The sequence below is a fragment of the Dendropsophus ebraccatus genome, chromosome 8 (assembly GCF_027789765.1).
Source record: "Dendropsophus ebraccatus isolate aDenEbr1 chromosome 8, aDenEbr1.pat, whole genome shotgun sequence".
In the NCBI taxonomy this organism is placed as follows: domain Eukaryota; kingdom Metazoa; phylum Chordata; class Amphibia; order Anura; family Hylidae; genus Dendropsophus; species Dendropsophus ebraccatus.
This window is the reverse complement of record NC_091461.1, coordinates 10,744,840-10,765,749: the sequence shown is the minus strand read 5'-3', so window position 1 is coordinate 10,765,749 and position 20,910 is coordinate 10,744,840. Positions and strand designations below refer to the sequence as shown.

The window sequence follows — 20,910 nt, the reverse complement described above, 5'->3', positions numbered from 1 at the left end:
ATTTTTTTGGGGGGGCTATATAGCTAATAAGCACATACCGTGGCTCCGGTTCCCAGTCACTTCCTGGTCTGAGAGGGAACCTGGGTCATGACGTGTGAGGTCCGCGCAGCCAGTCAGCACCGAGACAGAACCCCACTGCAGCTGCTGACTGGCTGAGCAAACCTCACATGTCATGTCATGGGTCCCCGCTCGGACCAGGAGGCGGCCAGGGCCCAGAGAGGCAGTACCTGACCACCAGCACTGGAGCGGGTAGGTAAGAGCATGTCATTTTTTTTATCCTCCCCAGCACTTGATGAAAAAGGTGTTTATATTAGTGTTTTTCCCCCTCTTGATGCGAATAGATATTGAGGATAATTTGGGTCTTCTGAACTGTAGGTGTATCATACCTATGTTTTCCTGACAGCCCTAGGGCGACATCCAACTTCTCCAGCCGCGGGGAATGAAACGCTGAGCATCTGGATTCGGATAACGTTGCTGAACTGGAACATTTGGACAAATCAGCTGAACATTACTAAAAAGCAGTATTAGATAAAGAGTATTCGCTGAGACATTACGTGCCTTTTGGGTCACTGTATGATGAACAATTATAATGTAATAATTCTGTTTCCAACATCTCTGCTTGCAGTCAGTGAATGGGGACATTTCTGCTTATATCCAGACACTTACAACCCATATGGATCACACACTTTACCATCACTCACACTGCAGCAAACTACAGGACAGGAAAAGAATAATAAGATTTGTGCTGTGGATGTATTTAGCCGATAGACTGGATAACACTGTGGGAGAATTCACTGACGGCAAACACAGATATTACAAACCAAAAGAACCTGAACTTTAATGTCTAAACCGCTTTAGTCACCAGACACAGATGTTATGCCTGCAGTACTGTGCAGATGGTACAGACGTTACTTATCATCTGTGATGTCCATGAATCCACCATCGATTAGGATTCTTCCTAGGTCTATCCTTTCAGTGGTGAAGCCTCTAGGTTAGGCCTGTGGATCTGGTCGATATTCTGTGTGAGTTGTCGGGCTGCTTCCATCATATACACTCATCTACGTAGCCCCTAACACATCACCTGGTACTACATGGAGGAGGCGTTGGTTCCATACAACAAAACCAGACGTTCCAGAAACCGAGGTCTTGAGGACTTTAGACCAAAATAATCAATACGGAGTCGTGCTATTCCTCATACGACGACAAATAATTTAGTTTTAGAAAAATAGAACAATAAAAAGGAAGATGCTGGCCTAAGGGTCTCCGGTGCGTTACTGAGGCATCAGATGCCTGACGTTGTATTTGGAAGTGTCTTGATACTGTGTCATTGGTTTGTCCGCGATGCCACATGTGCCGACTCCAACCTTGCCGGTGACGCTTTCAGGCGAGGCAAAAATGCTTCTTTTCACCTAGAAGAAGACATAAGAGGAAGAGCCACCGGAGCCCACAAGACACAAGGCAATCAGTAAACACAATGGGAATGATGGATAATATTTACACTATTGGGCACTGGAGTCAGATGAGCCAAGTTTATTAAAAGGATTGTTTAACAACAACAACAAAAAATCTTTCGAATCAACTGGTGTCAGCAAGTGCAAGATATTTGTAATTTAATCCTCTTAAAAAAAAAATTCTTCAGTCTTCCAGTACTTATCAGCTGCTGTATGTCCTGCAGGAAATGGTGTATTCTCTCCAGTCTGACACAGTGCTCTCTGCTGGCACCTCTGTCCATGTCAAGAATTGTGCAGGGCAGAAGCAAAGACCCAAACAGGAAAAATACACCACTTCCTGTAGGACATACAGAACCTGATATGTACTGGATGACTTGAGATTTAATAGTTAAGCAAATTACAAAAAATCTCTGGCATCAGTTGATGTGAAAGAAAACATTTTTTGGCGAACTACCCCTTTAAGAGGCAAAGCTTTTCTAAGGCTGTGTTTGCATTGTATACATCACTTGTAAACAGATAGGTGTCTCCATGACTGAAAAAACCCTGTGTGTATGGCTGTTTCTTCTTCTTCTTTTCCTACCAGGCCCGGCTCTGTATATTCGGTTGCAAGTATATACCTGGAGTTACAGTTCATCACAATAAAGTAAACAGGTTGAGCAATAACACCAGATGCAGTCACTATAAATGTGAGGAGCTGCGCCTGGTAGGAAGAGAAGAGGATGCAGCACTTGGCACGGCTGCCAGGAGTCAGGACTCCCACTGGATAGATACTGATGTTTTATCGTATTGATGGCCCATTCATTTAAGAATCCTGGACACCAGCTTTGGTCTGTCATTTTTTGTGTCAAGATCTCTAGTTTTTATCAGTATCATATTTGTGTAGATAGGAATTTTTAAACACTTTTTGACCCGATATATATTGTGACAAAAAAAATAATCTGCAAGCCTTTATTTTGGCTGTTCACTGATGGAATTATAATGGAGCCCTATGGAACTTATGGTAATCGTTGTAGCTGAAATTCCATAGGGCTTCATTATAATTCTGTTGACTGCTACTTTAGAAGTAAAAGCGGAGAAGAAAAGGCAGAGCGCACGCTGCTCAGTGTGTCAGCCCCTTCATTCTAATGATTGCTGGGGGTCTAGGCACCTGGACCCCCACTATTACAATCCTATGAAATGTAACTATCACATGTCAGAAGTTTGTGTAAATGATAGCGATACTTTAATCTTTTACTGGGGGAGGGGCTATGTCGGTGCATGCAATCAGACTGCATATATTAGTCAATGCTATGCCTTCAGTATTATCACCAATTTACACAGAGTCTGCCTGAGGCTGCTGATCGCAACGCATGGACATCTCCTCCAGCAGTCTGAGAAAGCAAATGGGACCATTCTGATGGGACACTTAACAGTTAAACACCATGAGTGTTGCCCGTCCTTAGGTTGTGTGTGGTATTACAATTAAGCTCCATTTACTTCAATGGAACAGAGCTGCAAGACCCCACCCAAATGAGGACAAGAGGGGAGCGGGCATGTTCTTTCTAATTCTGGACAACCCCTGTAAAGACTGACACTGCATCAGGAATGGTACGCCCCACCTATTCAGCTGGAAATTGACACAGAACCACTGTCTTTGGTATTTGTAGGGGTTGCAGTGTCTGGACCCCTCGAACATTGGGAAAAAAAAAAAATCAAGGATATATTTGGTAATTGTTTAGGGAAATTACTACAGGCTCAGACCAGAGCTGCAACTATAACTGTGATATACTACAACATCAGGAGCAGGAGGAGACTTGCAGCAGTCTGATCTCCCTATAGAACCTACACCTCTGTTTATCCAATGTCAGCTCCAAATGAGGAAACATGATCCAGTAACATTGCACACATGGTTAGTGCACATTTCATACTGGACTAGAGGGATTCAGCCAGGCATTCACAGTTACCCTAGTAGTACATCATGTACGCAGCTATTACAGTATATACCGGTAAGGGGGGGGGGGGGGGGGGTCTGGCTGGCAAGCGTTCATACCACAGCTTAGGACATGGTGTTCTCCAAAATATAGCGACTCTACAAATAGAATTTTTATGCCAGGGAGCATATGATAAAAGAGGCTGTAAGATTAGTACAGGTTCTGCTCTATGGCAGGTTTCTCAAGTTTAATAAACTTGAAGACAAGTTATCAGTAATGGAAACTCTGCAGCTCTCTCAGAGCTGGCAATGAATAGATGGAAATTCTTAAAGTGTACCCGTCACTTAAAAAAAAAAAAAAAAAAAAAACTTTGACATGTCCTAGAGAGAAGACTAAATGTTCTGATAGCTGTCTGAGCATTCATAACCCGAGTGATCACTTAACCACAACAGCGAGATTGTTCCTTCTCTCTTACTGAATAGCATTGTATCTTAGTCCTATGAGGCCTATTAGATTTTATATGTATGTTTATCACTGGTGACACTGTTACCGTGTCCATAGGATGACATTATTCAAGTACTTACATAGTTCCTGGGAACGCTAGGTAATAAATAAAGTGTAGCTGTCATTTAAAATATTTTTGCAAGCAATAGTACAAGCGATTTTAAGAAACTCTGTAATAGGTTTTATTAGGCAAAAATGCCTCTTTCTGTACTCAAAAAGCTGTTTTGCAGCCTTCCCCCCTCACTTCTTATCTGCTCATTATCAGGCAAAGTTGTCTTCATTACAGAGGAACAAAGTGAAGACGGGTTTTGCTGAGTTCATTATAACCTATAGAGGGGGGAGGGGCCAAGGGGGATGAGAGAGCGGGAAGAGCAGAGAAGCAGCTGCACAGTTTGGAGACTGTCTAGGCACATAACAGTGGATTAACAGTTCAGAAAGATCTCTGAGAACTTGATGCAAGAAGATTGCAGGATGTTGAGCTGGGAAGGGCTGCCTCTTCTTCTCTCCTTGCCCCCTCACCCCCCTCAACCCTTCCACTCTCTATAGAGCATAATAGACACAGAAATCCTTCTTTTCTTTTCTGAAGTGAGGGGGGGGGGGGCTGCAAAACAGCATTTTGAGTACAAAAGGAAACTCTTTTGCTTAATAAAACTGATTAGAGTGAGCTATTGATAGTTACTGATTTCTGAAAAGTGACATTTAAATAACAGCTACACTTTAAGGTGACATAGTTGTTGCCACCAAGCTTTCCATGCCACCTGAAATGCAATTCTGCAGTTTCCGATGAATATTTGATGATACTACACAACATGACGAAATGTTTACCTGTCCTTTCTTGTTCTTTGAATACGCCTTGTTATTAAATTGCTGCCATTTTACTTTCTGATCCTCACGTTCCTGCTCCAATTCCTTTATCCTCTGCGCTTTCTTTAAAGCTTTCTTCTTTTTATACTCTCTCTGCTGTGCAATCATTTCTTTCCTAGAGAGGGTGAGAAGTTAAGTCAAGAGGATACAGGGTACCTATGCACCCTCATGTATAGACATACTAGACAATACTGAGTCAAGCATATGGAGAGATACCCACTTAGACATAGGTAAGCTGCCGCTGTCTTCCTTCGCTTTCCTGCCCTCTTCCACAGGTTTCAGGTTCAGCAGAGAGGTCACTTCTGCATTTCCATAACCAAGGAAAGTAATGGCGGCTGTCCCGTTCTCTTCATCTATCTCTTCAATCTCTGCCTCGTACCACCTGTAAAGAGATCATGGCTGTAAGCTTGTGAGTAATGGCTTGGAACGCAGCGTGATACTAACATCATACAGTGCAATCAGTCTGGAACACACAGATACCAAGGACCCAAATGCTGCTGCTGCCTGTAGATTCCCGGCCATCACTATTACGGTTATTCATGCCACAAAATGTCACTGCTCACACCTGCAATTGTTGCCGGACTCAATGGTCAGGCATTTACTGTGCAACAAATTGAATGTTCTTAGCTCAAGCCTTAGAGGGATGCATGACATCTACAGGTCTCAAATGTACAATTGCTATATTGGTCACTAGACATTTATGTAGGTTCGACAACACTCATCTGCATTAGAAAGAGTAGATGTAATATAGGTTAACTAGACTGGGGCTGTTGTGCATTACACTGAAGGCATATCAGGGTGACAGATTTTTGAAGCCAAAGACTATAAACAGAACAGATCATACATTAAAGACTGAGATTTCTCCTTTTTTCAAATCCATATCTGGCTTTGGCTTCAAAAATCTGTCAGCTAAATCTGTCTGTGTAAACACACCATCAGTCTCTGCAAATAAAAGTTGTAGGAAACTATGGCCACAGTCCGCTGAACTGAATGACTGGGAACAAAGGCACAGCATGGCCTCCCCCCCCCCCCCCAGACCTGCTAAAGATTTCACCTACTGCAACTTGGCCAAGCCATGTGGATTCTGCTTAAAGGGAACCAATCACCCAGAAAATCAATGTAAAGACAAGGATATGTGCTGATAGATCACCCAGCACACTTCCCAAATATGCCCCTGTAACCTCTGTGCCCCCCTCAATTAGACAGTAATCTTACTTTGTTCAGGTCACGCGCTGTATGTAAATTTTTGCTAACTAGTCCTGGTGGGCGTATGTAGTCCTGGTGGGCGTATGTAGTCACGGTCCGGGGGCGTATCTAGTCACGGTCCGGGGGCGTATGTAGTCACGGTCCGGGGGCGTATGTAGTCACGGTCCGGGGGCGTATGTAGTCACGGTCCGGGGGCGTATGTAGTCACGGTCCGGGGGCGTATGTAGTCACGGTCCGGGGGCGTATGTAGTCACGGTCCGGGGGCGTATGTAGTCACGGTCCGGGGCTGTAATCACGCCCAGAGGGGCGTGATTCGGAGGCTTGCGGTCCAGTGACGTCATCCGGCGGCTTGCGTTCCGCGTCGCGGCCGCGCTGACGTGTTCGGGAACCCGCGCATGCGCAGTACGGCGGGAGACGACGGTGACGTACTGCGCATGCGCGGGTTCCCGAACACGTCAGCGCGGCCGCGACGCGGAACGCAAGCTGCCGGATGACGTCACTGGACCGCAAGCCTCCGAATCACGCCCCTCTGGGCGTGATTACAGCCCCGGACCGTGACTACATACGCCCCCGGACCGTGACTAGATACGCCCCCGGACCGTGACTACATACGCCCACCAGGACTACATACGCCCACCAGGACTAGTTAGCAAAAATTTACATACAGCGCGTGACCTGAACAAAGTAAGATTACTGTCTAATTGAGGGGGGCACAGAGGTTACAGGGGCATATTTGGGAAGTGTGCTGGGTGATCTATCAGCACATATCCTTGTCTTTACATTGATTTTCTGGGTGATTGGTTCCCTTTAAAGGGGCTGTCCAGCAATAATCTTTTTCTTTCAAATTAACTGGTGTCACAAAGTTATATAGTTTTGTTATTTACTTCTTTTAAAAAATCTCAAGTCTTCCAATGTTTATTAGCTACTAAATGTCCTGCAGGAAATGTTGTTTTATTTTCAGTCTGACACAGTGCTCTCTGCTGATATCTCTGGCCAAGACAGGAACTGTCCAGAGCAGGAAAGGTTTTCTATGGGGATTCAATGAAAACCGAGACAGAGTTCCTGTCTCGGCCAGAAATGTCAGCAGAGAGCACTGTGTCAGACTGAAAATAAAACTACATTTCCTGCAGGACATACAGAAGCTGATAGTTATGGAAAGACGAGATTTTTTAATAGAAGTAAATTACAAATCTATATAACTTTCTGAAACCAGTTGATTTGAAAGAGAAAAAGATTTTCGCTGGATAAGCCATAAGAATGCAGAAAATATTCTCCATTTGTGCACGAGGCCTTGTGGTCACCATGAAGCTTTGCAACAGTGTGTGTTCAAATCAGTGTATACATAGGGACACATGTTGCGCTGTTTTTTTTTTGTTAATACATAGTGTATTTTTTATGCATAATTTATCAAAGCAAATTTGCTAGATTTGCCCAGTTTACACCAGCTTCACCATTTCTTAGTTTTTGTGCTAGGCTACGGTTTTCTAATACGATTTTTTTATTTTTGCGTACAAAAATTGCACAGCAGTACTTCACCACTACCCTAGCGTAATTCTTTAGCAAAGGCAAAAACTGCACAAAAATTATCAATGCATGTGCACCTAATGGTAAACTTTATGCAAGGAAAGCAAGAATATGCACAGTGTGTAATAACTGACACCTGCTAAACATAAACTGTGCATTCTCCCCATAATGTCTATTAGTTTATAATTATAATAGTGTTTAGTGGTCCTGTCAAATTGTTCGGGTTCGGCAACATTCTCCAAACCTAAATGCTCAGCATTTGTCTGTAGATGATGGGGTGGCAGCCACAGAGAATCAAATGCCAAGATTTTGGTTTCTGAGAACATTGCTGAACCCAAACAATTTGATAGGACTGGTCAAGACTTACTATAATGCCTTATACACACATCCTGTAAAGCTGTCTGTAACTGCAGATAAGCAATCAGGGTTTAACTGAGAACATTGATTTTTATTATGCTATTCACACAGTCCATTTTAATTTTGATTGTAATTTGTTCCGTTTAAAAAAAAAAAAAAAAAAAAGGATATGTCCTATTGCGAAATAAAATTGCAGCACAAATAAGCCCACAGGACTCTATGGAAACCATGATTTTTACAAATGTCAAATATGGATGCACGTATGGATGATTTTCCACGGATCACAGAAACAGCGGGTTGCGACCCAGAAAAATAACTGAATATGTGAAAGAGGCCTAAGGCATTTCCTAAGTGTCTATAGTTATTTTATTACAAAAGAGGTGTGTGTTTGTGACCCTGGACGTATCCACAGCAACAAGAATGAAAACTTCCATTGTTTCCACTGCTGGGTGCATTTGGGAACTGGAAAACAATGTGAGGCTTATATTACAGAGCATGTGTACTAAGGTGCGGATTTTCCAGTTTGGGTTTTAGTATGAATTGTGTGAATTAGATTTATAGAGAAGGAAAAATTCACAGAAAATACACTTTGAGTGAGCCAGGTTTTGTGGTCTGCAGTCTATATAAAGGATAAGAGCAAAGAGTAGTAGTAGTCTGCATTTACGCATGCCCCCTTGGTTTGAGCATGTAAATGGTTAATGTGCCCATCGCTCCATCCGTCCCCTCTTACCATCTCACTGAATTGTTTCATGGTAAACGTAAACAGTTTCTTTCTTGGCACTTACTGTCCGTCCTCCGTCCAAATGGACATACATCTGTCCCCCACCTTCCAGGAAAGGCTGCCGCTGGTCGATGTGAAGTCATCTGCATTTTCTGGGGCTTCTGATGGTTGGGATGACAGGAGATCTTTAGTCAATTCAATGACTTCCTGAAAAATAAAAGGGATATTGTGTGCAATCCTGCAGATTCAGTCTTTTAGGTGCCTGCAGCCAAACTGAAGTAATTTAGTACTAGTGGACACCTATACAGTGCAATAGGACTATCACAGTAAATACAGAGGAATGGCTGCAAAGTGCACTTACACAGAAGGTTCTGGCAGATCGGCAGCATTCTTTGCATTACATTTGGTTAGGTTACAGTTCATAGCTGTGTGGTGGATGCAGTTAGCACCTAGACCATTTGTATAGCATATATGCCTAACCTGTGTAATTCCACAAGTATGATGCAAAGTATGAGGTTATTGAATCGCCTCATGACCCAAACATGTTTAACCTTTTATCTATTGGCTTGTGTAGGGCTCCGAAATAGAGTTAAAGGGGATATGCCTGCAATCCTGGAAACAAGCTGTCCCAGCTATCAAGTGCCATTTTGTTTCCAGCAACTTTTACCCCAAGCAGGCATTTACGCTTTCTGTAATTACCGTCCATGCACGGAAGATGTGCTACGGTCCAGAATTCAGTACTCACTGCATCATCATTCCTTATGACACAGGGAGATCCAAAACGGTTTAAACCTTCTTGCTACTGTACTGACATAGCATACCAGTACAGTAGCATGAAGATTTAAACAGTTTCGGAGCTCCTGGTCATCAATGAATGATGATGCAGGAAGCTCCAAATTCTGTTTCGCAGCACATCCTGCACAAAATGTGTGAATGCCTCCTAATTCTAAGTTTCAGCTGATACAACGAAGGGAAGCACTGTGTGCTCAATACAATCGCTGAAAGGGAAATGTAACTCTCATAGTGTACCCAGTCTGCATCTCTCTGTAAAGGTTCATAAATGTTGAACCCGCTATCATATATGGAATTTGGCTGCCCAGATGGAACAGCCCCCTTCAAGAGATCAAGTATGATACAAACAAAGCTCATATAACGTATTTATGCTTAGGCTACATTCACACGTCAGCAGCGCAGCCCATGGCCAGCACTACAAATGTGCAGCTCTAGTGCTCCATGTTTCATGGAGGACTACATTGGAACTTCATTAGCACAGCAATCCGTGCTGCAAATCCTGGTCCGCCTTACAGCAGGTCCTTTTTTTTGTGGAACGGATTGCGGACCTGTACATGTGTATGGACATGTGAATGGGGCCACTAAATAACATTTGTCCTTTGTTCTGTCGGCAATGGCTGACAGAACAACGGACGAGTGACTGAGCCTATGGTGTAGTAGAATCTAACGATGTGGCCTCTGGGTGGTGCATTTGTGATCTACACCCCCACAGGACATGTAATTGACAGGGTTTAGACCCACTATACAACCCCCTTAAAGGTCGGCTGCTAACAAATGTCCTTTTATTGATCATCCCTACCTGTAAATCCTTTCTCAGCTTCAGTAAATCCTCATTTTCTCCATTGGCGGATAAGGCCGACTCCACCTGCTGCAACTGGGCTTTGTAGCCTGCAAGCTGCTTTGCAAGATCTTCTGCCATCTGCAAAAGAAAGAAGTCACGACACAAGCATGAGGCGACGTATAGGTATGGTCACATATAGCAAGACGGGGGGGGGGGGGGGGGGGGTGGGGCCTGGGCTGGAAGACAATGCAAGAAATAAAAATAAATATATATTCTTTATATAGCGTTCAATGCATTTCTGCAGTAATAAAAAGAGCCTGCTTCTGCAGAGTTATTTTTATATATCCTACTTTAGGCTTACACACCTGGATACTGGAGGTCAGAAACAAAATGCTTTTTTTAATGCAAAGTAGTTTCAATTTTGATTTAGGATTCTGCTTTTACTTGCATTCATCATCTGCATCAATACTGCTCCATGTGCCCTGAATGTATTCACAGTACAGTGTCCTCCTAACATTTGAAGGCCTGGCTGGTCATACTTTTTTTCCTGTATAGGAAAGTGCTATCTGTGGTGCTTTCCTATTCAAAGGAATACAATAAGAAACCCTATGCCAGGGGTCCTCAACTGGCGGACCGCGGTCCGAACCCGGACCGCGGAGGCCAGCTGTCCGGACCCCTGGTCAGACCTCCTAACCGCCCCAGATCCGGTCCGTCCCGGGGCGGTTAGGAGGTCCCGCTCCCCACCGCACTGCCTCCCGCCCCATAGGCGTACTGTCCTTAGATGTCAGTACGCCTGTGGGGCTGGGGGCAGTGTCGGTCCGGCCCCCGGCTGATATGCGCTCTCTGGGGATGTCCCGGGGATTCCCCAGCAGAGCGCGCACCACAGACCTCAGTGTACGCTGCCGGCCTGTCCTTCCCGGAAGTGCAGGACAGCGGCGTACGCTGAGGTCACTGATGCGCGCTCTGCTGGGGAATCCCCGGGACATCCCTACAGAGCGCGTATCAGCCGGGGGCCGGACCGACAAGAAGAGAAGAAGACAGCCGCAGCGGGGAACGAGGTGCTAGGTGAGTTGTTTTTGTTATTTTTTTTTTCTGTCTGGGGGGCATCTACAAGCGCACAGGTGGACTATATACTACAGGGGGGACCTCACAAGGGGCTATATACTACTGAGGGGGCTATATACTACTGGGGGGAGCGCACAGGGGGGCTATATACTACAGGGGGGACCTCACAGGGGGCTATATACTACTGAGGGGGCTATATACTACTGGGGGGAGCGCACAGGGGGTTATATACTACAGGGGGGACCATACAGGGGGCTATATACTACAGGGGGGACCATACAGGGGGCTATATACTACTGAGGGGGCTATATACTACTGGGGGGAGCGCACAGGGGGCTATATACTACAGGGGGGACCTCACAGGGGGCTATATACTACTGAGGGGGCTATATACTACTGGGGGGAGCGCACAGGGGGCTATATACTACAGGGGGGACCTCACAGGGGGCTATATACTACTGAGGGGGCTATATACTACTGGGGGGAGCGCACAGGGGGCTATATACTACAGGGGGGACCTCACAGGGGGCTATATACTACTGAGGGGGCTATATACTACTGGGGGGAGCGCACAGGGGGTTATATACTACAGGGGGGACCTCACAGGGGCTATATACTACAGGGGGAAAGCACAAGGGGGCTATATACTACTGGGGGGGACCTCACAGGGGGCTATATACTACTGGGGGGAGAGCACAGGGGCGCTATATACTACTGGGGGGAGCTCACAGGGGGCTATATACTACAGGGCAGGGCTCCAGATGGCGACCAAAATGGTCGCCAATGCGACTAATATTTTGCAAATGGCGCCCAGATTTATTAATCTGGGCGCCATTTGCGACTGGCCCCGGCGGCAGCGCGCTGTCTCTTTAAGTCCGGGTCCCCGGCTGATGCGCGGCTGCCGGGGGTGTCCCGTCCTATCCCCGGCAGCGCGGCGCATCAGTGAGCTGCCTGGGGCCCTGACTTCCGGCACAGGAAGCGCACGTCAGAGACGCTTCCTGTGTCAGAAGTCACAGCCCCGGCGTACAGGGAGCTCACTGATGCGCCGCGCTGCCGGGGATAGGACGGGACACCCCCGGCAGCCGCGCATCACCCGGGGACAGCGCCTGAAGAAGAAGAGGATCGCCGGGGGAGCGGGTTGTCAGGTGAGTTTGTGTGTTTGTTTCTTTTAAATATTGCTTAGTATAGAGGAAAGGGGGGGGGGGCATCTATAATGGGGGGAAGAGAAGGGGGGCATCTATAATGGGGGGAAGAGAAGGAGGGCATCTATAATGGGGGGAGAAGAGGGGCCATCTATAAGGGGAGGGGGTATCTATAAGGGGGGGAGAAGAGGGGGCATCTATAATGGGGGGGAGAGGGGGCATCTATAAGGGGAGGGAGAGGGGGCATCTATAAGGGGAGGGGGGGAGAAGAGGGGGCATCTATAATGGGGGGAGGGGGCATCTATAAGGGGAGGGGGTATCTATAAGGGGGGGAGAAGAGGGGGCATCTATAATGGGGAGGAGGGGGCATCTATAATGGGGGTAGAGGGGGCATCTATAAGGGGAGGGGTATCTATAAGGGGGGGGAGAAGAGGGGGCATCTATAATGGGGAGGAGGAGGGGGCATCTATAATGGGGGGGGAGGAGGGGGCATCTATAATGGGGGTAGAGGGGGCATCTATAAGGGGAGGGGGTATCTATAAGGGGGGGAGAAGAGGGGGCATCTATAATGGGGGGGGAGAGGGGGCATCTATAATGGGGGGAGAAGAGGGGCCATGTTCAAGGGGGGGAGAGGGGGCTATCTATAATGGGGGGGAGGAGGGGGTCATCTATAAGGGGAGGGGGCCATCTATAAGTGTAGGGCAAACTGGCTGCAGACACTGGGAGATAGATATATGCACAATTATTATTATCAGGGCCCCTCAGGTGTCTGTATTGTAGGGGGTCACTTGCATTAGTCACTAGGTGAGAGATATATCTATTTATATACACATCTTGTGGGGGGTCACTATGGCTGCAGTCATAAGTCTAGCTCAGTATTTATAGACTGTTGCAAGCTTTTAAAGGGAACCTGTCACCCCCGGTGACGGGGTGACAGGCTCCCAACCCCCCGTTAGAACCCCCTATACTCACCTCATCGCGTCGGGTCCCGCTTCTGGAGGTGGTCAGGTCACGGAGATCTCAGCCGCTGCAGCCCGGCGCGCACACTGAGAGATGAGTCCAACGCTCATAGAGAATGACGGAGCGCTGGACTCTCCCGTCATTCTCTATGAGCGTTGGACTCATCTCTCAGCGCACGCCGGGCTGCAGCGGCTAAGATCTCCGTGACCCGGCCATCTTCAGAAGCGGGACCCGGCGGGATGAGGTGAGTATAGGGGGTTCTAACGGGGGGTTGGGAGCCTGTCACCCCGGCACCGGGGGTGACAGGTTCCCTTTAAGTTCAAGTTCAGAAGAGTAAGCCTCATTAAAAGGCTAGCCAAGTGAGGCTGAAGTACTGAGTCAGACTGTATATGGTTGTCAGACTGTATATGGTTGTCAGGTTGCAAGTTTCCATGTTGAACATTTTCAAACTAAGAAAAGAAAGAATCTAAAGGAGGAGGAGGAGGAGGAGGAGGATGCCGTGGCCTCTGCACACAGTAAGTCCCATTTAACATAACATTAATTTTACATGGTTTAAAATGTTGGCGACCAAATATTCTATTTGGCGCCTACATTTTTCAGGTTAGGAGCCAATGGCTCCCAGGTAAATTTTTTAGTCTGGAGCCCTGCAGGGGGACAGTGCACGGGGGGGCTATATACTACAGGGAAAGCTCACAGGGGGCTATATACTACAGGGGGGAGCTCACAGGGGGGCTATATACTACTTGGGGGGAGCTCACGGGGGCTATATACTACTGGGGGGAGCTCACAGGGGGCTATATACTACAGGGGGAGAGCACAGGGGGGCTATATACTACTGGGGGGGCTCACAGGGGGCTATATACTACTGAGGAACAGCGCACAGGGGGCTATATACTACAGGGGGAGAGCGCACAGGGGGGCTATATACTACTGGGGGGAGCTCACAGGGGGCTATATTCTACAGGGGGAGAGCGCACGGGGAGGCTATATACTACTGGGGGGAGCTCACAGGGGGCTATATACTACAGGGGGAGAGCGCACAGGGGGGCTATATACTACTGGGAGAGCAACAGGGGGCTATATACTACTGAGGGAGAGCGCACAGGGGGGGCTATACACTACTGGGGGAGCAACAGGGGGGCTATATACTACCAGGACAGTCACCCCCTTTGTACCTAATATCAAAGGCCTGGTGAGAGAGAAAAAAATGCCAGTTTTCCCGCTAATAAGCAGCAATTCTGTATATAAATAGTTGAACGTTTGTGACACAGTAACAAAACACGCTTCCTTCAGTTTGGACCTTCACCTGACAATAGACCCCGGTAAGTGGACCTTCACTAAAAGTTGTTGAGTACCCCTGCCCTATGCCATTGTGTGCCTACAGTGTGGTGTATGTTGTGACCTTCCATCAGGAGTATACATCAGGGAATATCTCTGGGGTATATACCTCTGACAGAAGATAGAAACAGGACCTACATTCGGATACATCTGGTTGCAAAGGTCGCACAACATTTAAAAGGCAGCGGTAATGTTTTCCTTTTACCCCTAGTGGTGAGCGAACCTGATAAAATGTTCAGATTTGGCAACATTAGGGATCGTTCCCACTGAGCAAAAGCAGCTGAATTTCTGCGCTGAATCAGCGCTGAAATTTCAGCCGTTAAAATAGGTGCAGAGCTAATTTCCATTGTGTTGAATGGAAATTTTGCTCTGCAGTTCACACAGTGGAATTTCCGCACTGAACTAATCCGCTTTCCGCCAGAAGAATGAACATGTTCATTCTTCCGCTAGCGGAAGCCTATACAAATCAATAGGGCTCTGATTTTCTGTTTCAGCGCGGAATACAAGCGTAATACAAGCGGAAATTACTCGCTGAATCAGCGCGGAAATGGGGAAAAGGGGGGGGGGGGGGAGGAGGATTCTAGTATATGTTCTGGTATAGTCTAGTTTACTCACCAAATACTCGCTGAATTTCAGCGCTGAATGCATGCGGATTCAGCGCGGATTCCTCGAGTATTCCGCGCTGAATTTGTCAAGAGCTGATTACGAGCTGAACACTTTCCTAGCAGAATACGCAGGGATTCTGCTTACATTCTGCTTATATTCTGCTCGGAATTCAGCGTCAGTTGATTTCAGGCGGAAATATTTCCTTGCGTAATCCGCTCCTTTTGCTCTGTGTGAACGTAGCCTTAAACGAATGCTCTGCCCGCGGCTGCATAAGTTACATAGTTACATAGTTAATACGGTTGAAAAAAGACACATGTCCATCAAGTTCAACCAAGGAGGGGATGGATACAGGGAAGGGGGAGGGGTGATAGGTTCTATACATATGCATTTATATTATTTTGCTCTAAGAACTTGTCTAGGCCGGTTTTGAAGCCCTCTACTGTTTTTGCTGTGACCAGATCCTGTGGTAGACTGTTCCACAGATTCACAGTTCTCATTCTTTTTTACTCCAGGCGGAGGCAATGCCCCCTTGTCTCTCCAGGCGGAGGCAGTGCCCCCTTGTCCTTTGAAGGGGTTTTACCTGGAACATCTTTTCCCCATATTTCTTGTAGGGGCCATTTATATATTTAAATAAGTTAAATAAGTTGTCCTAGGGAGTCCTGGAAAACATGGATACAGTTGGATGTCGCTCTAGGGCTGGCAGGAAAACATGGCTATGGCCTACGGCAGCATCCAACTTATGCAGCTGTGGAAATCAAAAGCAGTTCAGGTTCTGCTAAAGTTGCTGAACCTTAAATTGGTTGTTCAAAGATTTTATTTTTTGTTAAGATCAACTGGTGCCAGAGATTTGTAGTTTACTTCTATTAAAAAATTCTTGAGTCTTCCAGTACTTATAAGCTCCTGACAGTTCCTGACATGGACAGAGGTGGCAGCAGAGAGCACTGTGTCACCACTTCCTGCAGGACTTACAGCAGCTGATAAATACTGGAAGATGGATACGTTGGTACTGTCAGAATCGGGTGTTGACTAGTGTTAAGCGGACCTGTCAAACTGTTTGGGTTTGGCAATGTCTATGGCTGTATCCATGTTTTATAGGTCTCCCTGTTCTGAGAGGGATAAGCTGGCACCACCCCACCCCATAGGAACATTTATTGGACGATTTTCTGTAGGCGGCAGTGATAACTGATGGCTGAATAAACACTTGGCAGTCTCTCTTTTTTTTCCCGGCAACTTATTTAGAAAACACAATTTATGTTGATTAATATCACTGGAGAAGTAGAAGTGGCAAAGTGCTGTCACTAGAGCTCTCAGACTCCCACAGCTCCCCGTCCTGTAAGGTCACGTCCCGCCTCAGAAATGACCGTTCAGGCGGGGCACCTCTTCAGTCCTGCTGGGTCATGAAGACACAGGAACTTGGAGAAAGTGGAGACCGAAGGTCGAGAGTAAGTGATGTCAATGGGCTGTGGGGGCACGGGGACAGGTAAGTATGACTTCTTTATTATGTTATCACTACGGCCCTTTAAAGGGTTTTTTTTTTTTTTATTTCTCCCTTTGAAGAACAGTTGGTAAAATCAGATGTGTACTACATATGTAAAGGAGAACAAATATGGTGTTTTTAATGAAAGTAACATCCCTGTACTGTTATATCTTCTTGGTTTCCTCTCTGATATGTGTCTGTGCAACAGAGCACCCGATTTCCCCACAATCGCCCTGATTGCAGACTAAGGGGCCTATTGCACGGAGCAATAATCGGGCCGATTATCACTCTGTGGAATAGAGACAACGATCAGCTGATGATCGTGTCATCGGCTGATCGTTTATTTAGGTTCAAACCTAAAATCATTGGGCACCGACCGCGCATTGCTGCCTGGAATAGCGATGCGCAGATCAGCACTCGTTTACATTATTGATCAGGCCCCTATCGGCCCGTGCAATAGTCCTTAAAGGGTCCTTTTAGACCAAGCAATTTCTCATCCATGGGGGCCGCGAATGAGCGCAGATCAGCAAGCAGTTTTCAGATTACAAGCAGTCTATAGCTACCAGCCATGCAGCTTGTGATCTGGTATATCGCTCTCCAGTTCTTACGCTGGCTGTATCTTCAGGCACCGCATCCTCCAGCCAGCAATTATTCCAGCCTGGAGTTCCTGCAGGGGCTGGAGGCCCAGAGAACCAGATGCTGGATCACAAGCAGCACGGCTGGTATGTATAGACTGCTGCTTGTCATCTGGAAACTGACAGCACAGATATCTACATATCTCAGACACATATCAAACCCTAATACACGTTTGTGCTGTTAGTTTCTCTTTATCGGCCATGTAGAAGAACCCTAAAGGCTGTTCACTTTCCTCTCGTTCTCAGCTTATTGCCTGTGCTATGATACGCATAGACAGCAAGTGGGGAGCAGCCGGAGAGGCCGCCCAAACAACACTTTGAACATTCGGGCTGCCCATTGAAGTCAGTGGCAGTCTGCTGCCATTGCCCCTATTAGACGGAGAGACGAGCAGCAGAAATCATGCTCTTTTAAAGCGACAGTACCACCAGGCCCAGGCTGAAGCACTGGAGGCGGCCGACCCACCCTTAGTGGGAGGAAACCCCAGCCGCTCTATGATAGGGATTCATTGATTCTAATGGAGTCACGTCATGAAGAGGCTGGAGTTTCTTCCCACTAAGGGTGGGTCGGCCGCCTCCAGTGCTTCAGCCTGGGCCTGGTGGTACAGTCACTTTAACATGTTGACCCGGTCAGCCAACATTAGGCAGAACGGCCGATTGTGGCTTTTTAATGTCTTATTAAACTTAATTATCGGCCAAAACGGCTGGTAATCGGCCAAGTACAGGTGGTAAACATTTAGTGTAATAGGGCCTGAGGGTAGGTTCACACTACAGAATCCGCCCGGATAAGTTCTCTCCACGGAACCTGATGGAACTTATCGGCACGGATTCCGTAGTGTGAACCTTCCCTGAGGCTGTAATCCAGCCCTCCAGCTATTACATTACTACAACACTCTGGCTATCCAGGCATGATGGGAGTTGTAGTTTTACCACAGCCGGAGGGAGGACGGTTCCCTGCACTAAGAGACCAGATACACACAACATTGTATATATATATATATATATATATATATATATATATATATATATATATATACACACACATATTCTGGGACAGACCTTGCACTGAGCATGCGCGACCACCTGGACCCCCTGAGATGGTCATAACCCCTCAGCCCTGTCCTGAGGGGGAATATGGGCTCCTGCAGCCATTTGGGGGACTGTAACCTATATGAGGGGGTCACACAGCCGCTATAATATACAGAGAGGCTGCTCAGTCTCACCGAGGAACTATAATGGCGGCCTGAGGCCTACCCCAAAGGAAGCAGTGTGCTCTACCAGACGATAACCCCTTCCCGCCCGGCAGGCCTCTCCTCCTGCCCCGGCTCCTCTCGCTGTGACCCTCCCAGCCTCCCGTACCCTGAGCCGTTCCCCGTAAGAAGAACACCCGATATCACGGCCCCGGCCTCACTCACCGTCTCCGCTCCTTTCACCTCCGACTTCTTCTCGCGAGATCTCGAGCTCTCGCGCGAGCACAAAGACGCTGGGACGCGACGTCGGGGTCACGTGGCCCACTGGACGCCGGTCGCCATGGTGACAGAGCGAGGCCTTCTCAGTGAGGCGGCTGTATGATGTGCAGTAACATCGCCCATGGCAGATGTGTGGTAATAAGAATACAGCTTCATCCATTATAGTATTTTTCCCCTCAGCAGAGCACTGGGAGATTGCGTCCTTCATTTTATCACAGAATATACCTGAAACCAGAAAAAAAATTATCTGTGTGGTGAAAAGAAACCCAAACATGCAATTGTTCTCTATGGTTTGATGTGTGTGTAATTGAGGAGGGTTTGTGTGTGTTTAGGCAGCCCTGGGTCTGGTCTGGGGATGGTTTTTCTTATTTTGGGCTGTAATGAAGGGTTGTTTGCATTATTGGGGTTCACACTCCATAGACTGGGGCGTACTGCATGTAAAAGGAGAAAGAAATCACTGGAAGGGGGTGCAGGAATATAATAAGGTATACTCACCAGTCCTCGCACCCTGTAGTGCAGCTCCTAGGTCCTGATGATGGCCGCTGGCCGGTTAGGTCACATACCCGTCTCTTCCAGCTGCAACGTCATGGGCCGGTATGTGACAATGCCACTAGAGGAGCTGCAGGCGGCTGTCAGCTGAACCCAGGAGCAGCTCCTTGAAGGCACCAGGATAGGTAAGTATACTTTTAAAGGAGAAGTCCAGCCAAAACTTATATTTAATTATGTTATTGCCCTCCCAAATTTATACAAACTTTCAATATACACTAATTATGGGAAATGCACATACTGGGGGAAATTTATTAAAAGGCTAAAATGCCCTTTTTTAGGCGCAGATGGGCCCGAATGGCGTAAAAATATTCGCAAATGGTCTATTTGCGAATATTTTATTCACATCGGGCCCATCTGCGCCTCCTGCGACAGAGGGGAGGGGGCGTTACGGGGGGGGGGGGGAGTGCAACAGCTTGCAGAGGGGGCACGGCCTCTGCGTGTGCCGCATTTATAATTATCTGTATTGTGTGGGTGGTTAGTAGACCTCAATAGACAACTGCTGAGGGTGCTGCTCTCACCAGCTCTCCTCAATCAGACCGGTCAGCCCATGCTCTTTCCTGCTGCCCGTGTAGCCCGACTTCCAGACCTCCCGTGTCGCTCTGCGCTTGGGGAGAGGGCAGGCTGTGGCCCGGGAGGAAGTGCACAGCCTGCTCTCTCCCAAGCGCAATGCGACAGGGCTTTTGGAAGAATTAAAGGAAGGTACGGATGGCTGGACGGCTACACGGGCAGCAGGGACAGAGCATGGGCTGACTGGTCTGACCGAGGAGAGGAGAGCTGGTGAGAGAAGTTGTATGATTTTTTGGGGGCAATAACATACTTAAATATATATTTTGGCCGGACTTTTCCTTTAAGTTCCCGCACCCCCTCTGCCATTCTTTTTTTTTTTTTTGTACTTTCACAAGACTTCTCCATTCTCTTATAGGAGATTTACACCAACAAATACGAATGCACTGGATAGAGTCATCATGTACCTGAGGAGTGGAGAATAGGTGATGTTGTATCACCTACAGTTATCTCTATGTCCTCCTCATACACTGGAATTTTCCATGGGAAGTAGAGGGACTGTTTTAGTGGAGCCCCGCAAGTCGTGGGTTCGGCTACGTATGGGGATCCAGGTTCTTAGACCCCAGTCGATCACTAGAACCAAGGGGCAGACACACTCAGCAGTGCATGCTCTGCCCCTTTATCTCTGCTCTTACTGATAAAGTAGCAGTAGATGCAATTATAATGGAGTCTATGAAACTTCCAGCAATCCTGTCTACCAGAAGTTCCACAGACTCCCATTATAATTCAGTCTACTGCTTCTTTCGCAGTGAGACCGGAAATGAAGGGACAGAGTGGGCGCTGCTAAGCATATCTGACCCTTCGTTCTAGCGAGCGACGGGAGTTTCAGCACCCGGACCCCCACCGATACAAACCTCCAACATGTCGCTATGACTTGTTAGAAGTTTGTTTAAAAGATAGATTCACTTTAATCCCTGGATATCTCAGTGGATTGGTGGTTGGCCGAAGGATAGATATCAGAGGGTTGTTGTTCAATGAGTAGATTCTGAGCAGAGACT

General features: G+C 47.1%; 2 protein-coding genes across 5 annotated transcripts in view; one reads left to right on the top strand and one right to left on the bottom strand.

The window, feature by feature from the left end:
- Positions 1-813: 813 nt before the first annotated feature.
- SMNDC1 (survival motor neuron domain containing 1) lies at positions 814-18,834 on the bottom strand. The gene is made up of 6 exons (XM_069979797.1): positions 18,746-18,834; positions 10,129-10,248; positions 8,602-8,744; positions 4,950-5,111; positions 4,691-4,844; positions 814-1,409 (listed from the first exon to the last, which is right to left on the bottom strand). The coding sequence occupies exons 2-6, from the start codon at positions 10,246-10,248 to the stop codon at positions 1,272-1,274; spliced, it is 717 nt and encodes a 238-aa protein (XP_069835898.1). The 5' UTR covers positions 18,746-18,834; the 3' UTR covers positions 814-1,271.
- DUSP5 (dual specificity phosphatase 5) overlaps positions 18,833-20,910 on the top strand; it is a 142,350-nt gene continuing 140,272 nt past the window's right edge. For 3 of the 4 annotated variants that reach the window (XR_011364213.1, XR_011364212.1, XR_011364211.1), the window contains exon 1: positions 18,833-18,934. The gene's annotated coding sequence lies outside the window, so the exon portion shown is untranslated. The remainder of the gene's footprint in view (positions 18,935-20,910) is intronic. The other variant, XR_011364210.1, reaches the window with a different exon arrangement.

Excerpts from the sequence above, each read along its gene's own strand:
- SMNDC1 (XM_069979797.1), bottom strand. The coding sequence starts at position 10,248 with ATGGCAGAAGATCTTGCAAAGCAGCTTGCAGGCTACAAAGCCCAGTTG. Across the intron at positions 5,112-8,601 it reads ATTTGGACGGAGGACGGACA|GTGGTACGAGGCAGAGATTG; the intron begins GTAAGTGCCAAG and ends ATCTCTTTACAG. Across the intron at positions 4,845-4,949 it reads GGCAGCTTACCTATGTCTAA|GAAAGAAATGATTGCACAGC; the intron begins GTGGGTATCTCT and ends CACCCTCTCTAG.